This window comes from Bufo bufo, chromosome 2 (assembly GCF_905171765.1).
Source record: "Bufo bufo chromosome 2, aBufBuf1.1, whole genome shotgun sequence".
Classification (NCBI taxonomy): domain Eukaryota; kingdom Metazoa; phylum Chordata; class Amphibia; order Anura; family Bufonidae; genus Bufo; species Bufo bufo.
In genome coordinates this window covers 9526619-9532673 of record NC_053390.1, presented here as the reverse complement: position 1 = coordinate 9532673, position 6055 = coordinate 9526619, and the positions used below count along the sequence as shown (strand labels likewise).

At 46.0% G+C, this 6055-nt stretch overlaps 1 protein-coding gene across 1 annotated transcript; it reads left to right on the top strand.

Moving 5' to 3' along the window:
* The first annotated feature begins 245 nt into the window (after positions 1-245).
* Positions 246-4822, top strand: LOC120991996 (gastrula zinc finger protein XlCGF17.1-like). The gene is made up of 2 exons (XM_040420761.1): positions 246-295; positions 4077-4822. The coding sequence occupies exons 1-2, from the start codon at positions 262-264 to the stop codon at positions 4739-4741; spliced, it is 699 nt and encodes a 232-aa protein (XP_040276695.1). The 5' UTR covers positions 246-261; the 3' UTR covers positions 4742-4822.
* Positions 4823-6055: the final 1233 nt, after the last annotated feature.

The window sequence follows — 6055 nt, the reverse complement described above, 5'->3', positions numbered from 1 at the left end:
CATCACAGAGCCTCCCCCTCACCCCCTGATACATGAGCAGAAGATCCTAGAACTCACCCACAAGATGATGGAGCTGCTGACTGGAGAGGTGACACTGCTGGGAATGCTGGGAAATTCTCCAGTAACAGCACTGGAGGGGTCTGGGTGATGACGGTGTCATTGTGTTGTCAGGTTCCTATAAGGTGTCAGGACGTCACTGTCTATTTCTCCATGGAGGAGTGGGAGTATATAGAAGGACACAAGGATCTGTACAAGGAGGCCATGATGGAGGAGCACCAGCCTCTTATATCACAGGGTAAGAGCCGTCATGTGCAGTGTATACATGTGTGTGCAGTGACATGTAATGGAGGAGCACCAGCCTCTTATATCACAAGGTCAGACCCGTCATGTGCAGTGTATACACGTGTGTGCAGTGACATGTAATGGAGGAGCACCAGCCTCTTATATCACAGGGTAAGAGCCGTCATGTGCAGTGTATACACGTGTGTGCAGTGACATGTAATGGAGGAGCACCAGCCTGTTATATCACAAGGTGAGAGCCGTCATGTGCAGTGTATACACGTGTGTGCAGTGACATGTAATGGAGGAGCACCAGCCTCTTATATCACAAGGTAAGAGCCGTCATGTGCAGTGTATACACGTGTGTGCAGTTACATGTAATGGAGGAGCACCAGCCTCTTATATCACAAGGTAAGAGCCGTCATGTGCAGTGTGTACACGTGTGTGCAGTGACATGTAATGGAGGAGCACCAGCCTCTTATATCACAAGGTAAGAGCCGTCATGTGCAGTGTATACACGTGTGTGCAGTGACATGAAATGGAGGAGCACCAGCCTCTTATATCACAAGGTAAGAGCCGTCATGTGCAGTGTATACACGTGTGTGCAGTGACATGTAATGAAGGACCACCAGCCTCTTATATCACAGGGTAAGACCCGTCATGTGCAGTGTATACACGTGTGTGCAGTGACATGTAATGGAGGAGCACCAGCCTCTTATATCACAAGGTAAGAGCCGTCAATGCAGTGTATACACGTGTGTGCAGTGACATGTAATGGAGGAGCACCAGCCTCTTATATCACAAGGTAAGAGCCGTCATGTGCAGTGTATACACGTGTGTGCAGTGACATGTAATGGAGGAGCACCAGCCTCTTATATCACAAGGTAAGACCCGTCATGTGCAGTGTATACACGTGTGTGCAGTGACATGTAATGGAGGAGCACCAGCCTCTTATATCACAAGGTAAGAGACGTCATGTGCAGTGTGTACACGTGTGTGCAGTGACATGTAATGGAGGAGCACCAGCCTCTTATATCACAAGGTAAGAGCCGTCATGTGCAGTGTATACACGTGTGTGCAGTGACATGTAATGGAGGATCTCCACAGTTTCTTCTCACATTACATTAGAGGCTATGTGTTCTTTGTGTGTCAGTCATATCAATTGGGCTCCAGTCACATGATAAGAGCGTGTCCTCCTGGCCTCCATCGGGCCGGTATAGTAGACTACACTGCTCTATCAGAGACGTCCTGTGAAATCCGTGTTCCGGAGCATATACATTGTAGATTATACATGGAGCAATGTCTGCCCCTGTATGACTGTTTAGAGCCTGACGTCGGAGCTTCTGTCAGAGGGAGATATTAGGAAACCCTCCGCACATATGTTCTGCTGCAGGCTCAGACGTGGTGTGAACAGGTCCTTACTTTTATAAGGAGAGTCCATCATAATGATTTTCCAGTCGTTCTCCTGCCCTTAATGTCTGGGATCCTCTAGTCACTCCACAAGCAGAGAAGATACAACCTTCTACATGTGATTGGAGGAGGAGGTCGGACCCCCCTGCAGCAGGTGCATAGATTATTACAAGCCACATTCAGAGGAGCCGGACAGTCACAGAAATGTCTGCAGCTGATCTGCGATGTGTGAACGTGCACTTAGATAACCAGTGACTGAACTGCGCTTCTCTTATAATCTGTCCAACGTGGGGATTGTAAGGTTCTGCCATATGGAGACAGCTCACAACAAGCAAGTTCTGCAGGGGCGGGGATTAAGATGCGCCATTGTGACAGAAAAAACAATAATTAGATGGTATAGAGATGGACAGAAGTGTGTCGCCGTGCAGCAGATCTGTCCTCCAGCCTGAGCTGCTGTGAGAAATGTGGAGCTTCTTTACTCTGTTTGTCACGGGGTAGCGTCACGGGTATAAAGATAGAGCGGAGGTGCACTTCCTGAGCTGCTACCCGGTCCCCTGTTCCTGCCTACTTGCACCACCCGCCCTAGGTGGCGGTGCGCAACTGGGCGACAGTCCCTGACCTGAGTAAGTGCAAGCAGAGAGATAGAGACAGCAGGGAAGCGGACATCCAATGAGAGGTAGCACTCGAGCGGACAGAGAGGTGGAACAAGCAAGGTACCACCAAAAACGGAAGGGCGAGGCGGGTCAACTAGCCGGGGTCAGTCCAGGAGGTCACGTCAGTACGAGGGAGGAGACAGAGACAGATCCGAGAGCGGGCCGAGGTCAAAATACGGGAGGTCACGTTAGTACAAGAGAAGAGGCAAAGACGGTTGCCTGTATTTATAGTGGGGAGTGAGGGTCATGTGACGTGGCCAGCGTCACATGACCGACAGACAAGTCGAGAACCGAGTGATCAGCTCGTCGCTCAAGGCAGACCTAGGAGCAGGGAGCCTCCCAGCTAGCAAAGCCGCCCTGGGAACGAGGCCGAACACAGATCATCGCTCCCGAAGCTAAGCAGCAGGTCTGCGGCTGATGGGAGACCGAGTGCACCTTCGGCGCCCTGTTACACTGTTTCTCTACATTTCACACAGGATTAGTAAATCTGCCCCATTGTTCAGCCAATGACTATAAGGTGTCTAGACCCTGAGGAGCAAAGCAGCTCCAACCATCATGGTCTTAATTGTATTAAAGGGATGCCCAGTTGATGTTGAAGGGCAAAATGTGTTGGCAGAGGACAGGGCTCGTTTCCAGACATGGTCCGGCTTTTTAAAAAAATTTTGTTTTATCAAGTCATGATTTATTGTATGTAATAAAAGTCATGACCTGGGGTAAACCAGAATCCTGGACTTTGTCAGGAAGTTGTAGAAGCTTTATAAGGCTGGGATCACAAGTGCAGTTTTTCTGCAGTTTGTTTTTAGCCAAAGCCAGGAGAGGATTCAAAGTGAATGGCTTCTTCCAGCCTAAGGGGTTGTCTTATGTTGCTGTTACTAAGTTGAGATGAGAGACATTCTAGACCACCATCCGGCCGGTATACAACAGAGAGCACTGGCACATGGGAGCTACAGAAACAGGATAGCACAGCAAGCTGCACAGCTTCCCTAACTCAGATACAGCATAGTTTGCTGTGCTATTCAGTTTCCATAGTGTCGGGATTCGAACCCGTGACCAGCCACATCCCAGGCGGTAGCCCTGCTTACTAGGCTACCGTCCTCTCTGGACAGTCCTCCCTGAAACCTATTATGTAACCTCAGTCTTGCCAAGCCTTGCTCATCACCCTTGATTCCCCACACCTGGTACTTCCCTATATAAGTCCAGCCCCTTGCACTCTAGCTTGCTGATTATTGAGCTCCTGAGCCTTGATCAAGCTTCTCCTCATCTGCTGCTCTTGCTACTACTGGAAGTCAACTGCTGACCAGGAATTGCCTACCGACTACTCTTCTGCTTTGTCCCTACCTACTGAACTGCTACCACCGTTGCCATCCGGATTGTCTGACCACGCTTACTGCCGCCTGCCCTGACCCACCGCCTGCCTACCGACTACGCCTCTGCCAGACTTCCTGCACCTACTACCTGCCTGCGGTCCTTGCCACTGGGCTCCACTCCTACCTCCAGCCAGCGGTCCTCTGACTCAGGTGAGCCTGTAGGACTGTTACACATAGCTTTTATGCGCTGCAATGGGAGCTACTGAAACAGTGGGCGCTGGAGGAGCACTCTGTTGTTTCCCGGCCGGCTGGTGGTCTGGACTTAGTAACAGTGAGATGAGACAACCCCTTTAATAGGAATGTTATAAGTTTGTTGATTCTGAAACTTAGATTAAAAAAAAATATAAATTTTATTTTGTATCTTTAGCAGAAAATTCCCATAAGAATTCTGAGGGAAACTTCATGTTGTCACTAAATTATAAAGTAGAAGATGAAAACAACATGCAATGCTCTTCAGGAGAAAACCTTAATGTACCTCCAGGACTTCACAGTACAGATATGTCATATAATCCCCCTGTTCATGAGGAATCTTCTGACCAATCACAGATTGCTACCACAAGTGCTGGTCAGAAAGGGGTTGAAAGGCTTCAAGAGATCACAAAAAGATCAAGACTTTCTACAGACAGAAGAATTTGCACACGGGAGAAGCCGTATTCATGTCCAAAATGTGTGAAATATTTTGCATATAAATCACATCTTGTTAGACATGAGAGACGTCACACAGGAGAGAAGCCATATTCATGTTCAGAATGTGGGAAATGCTTCATGGATAAATCAATTCTTAATAGACATGAGAGAAGTCACAGAGGAGAGAAGCCCTATTCATGTTCAGAATGTGGGAAACGCTTTACAGTTAGACAAGCTCTTGTTAAACATGCACTACGTCACACAGGAGAGAAGCCGTATTCATGTTCAGAATGTGAGCAATGTTTTATTCAAAAATCAGATCTTGTTAGTCATGAGAGAAATCACAGAAGAGTAAGATTACGATCACAATTCCAGAATTTAGACTTTGGTTTTGACTCCAATTAAAGAATGCCGTTATTCGATAACCTAGAAAATAACACAAAGAAATGCCCACAGTAACCCCATGTTGCCCATTATGTGAGGAGGTATTTGATGAGGTCACTTACTATTAATGTGAGGCACAATATGTACAATATGATCTGATATTGATGACCTATCCTAAGAATAGATCATTACTATATATTGCTGCACAGCCCCTTTAATCCGTGGAGTTACTATTAATGTGAGGCGCATGGTTTTATCAATCTGGACCTCCATGTGCCTCATATTCATAGTAAATAACCTCATCATGTACCTCACATTAGCCCCATGTTGCCCATTATATGAGGAGGGACGTGATGTCAGTGATTTTTCACCCCCCATGACGCTCTCCCTCTTTCTCTATGTGCAGCTGCACAACCATAAATAGATAAATAGTTCAAAATATCACAAATAGTTAAAACATTATGTGAGGTTAAAAACACCAGATGAAGGTACGCCGAAACCTGCGCCGAGATGGACGCCATCTTGGTCAAGCATCAGCCATGGGTAATTTACCTCACATTACCGTTTGGGCATGTATACTTGAAATACATTATTCTTCTGCCTTTTTTGGTGGTTATTAGCTTTGTGGTAGTTAAGCCATTCTTAAGGGGTATTGTTTTTTTCTTCTTGGGATTTTTTTACATCCCTGTATTGTATCTAGAGATGAGTGAATTTCATATTTTGAAATTCGTTCACACTTCGTTTGGTGGTAAAAGGTGAATTGCTTTATGGATTCTGTTACCACGGACCGTAACACAATACCATGACGGAATGCCTTTAGAGGCAGGAGAGGACTCCCCTGCATAACGGAAACCGAACTGATCCGTTTTGCAGCCCATAGACTGATGGAATGAATAATAGAATGCCTCTAAAGGCAATCTGTTATGCATTCCGTCATAGAATTGCGTTATGGTCCGTGGTAACGGAATCCATAACGCAATTCACCTTTTACCAGCAAACGAAGTGTGAATGAATTTCATAAGCGGAAATTTGCTCATCTCTAATTGTATCTATATGAATTATTTTCTTTTTTGACAAATTATAATTGTTAAAGGAATATTAAAAAAGGTATTATTATGTGAGATGCTTGTACTTACAATGATTGATATACACTCACCTAAAGAATTATTAGGACCACCATACTAATACGGTGTTGGACTCCCTTTTGCCTTCAGAACTGCCTTAATTCTACGTGGCATTGATTCAACAAGGTGCTGATAGCATTCTTTAGAAATGTTGGCCCATATTGATAGGATAGCATCTTGCAGTTGATGGAGATTTGAGGGATGCACATCC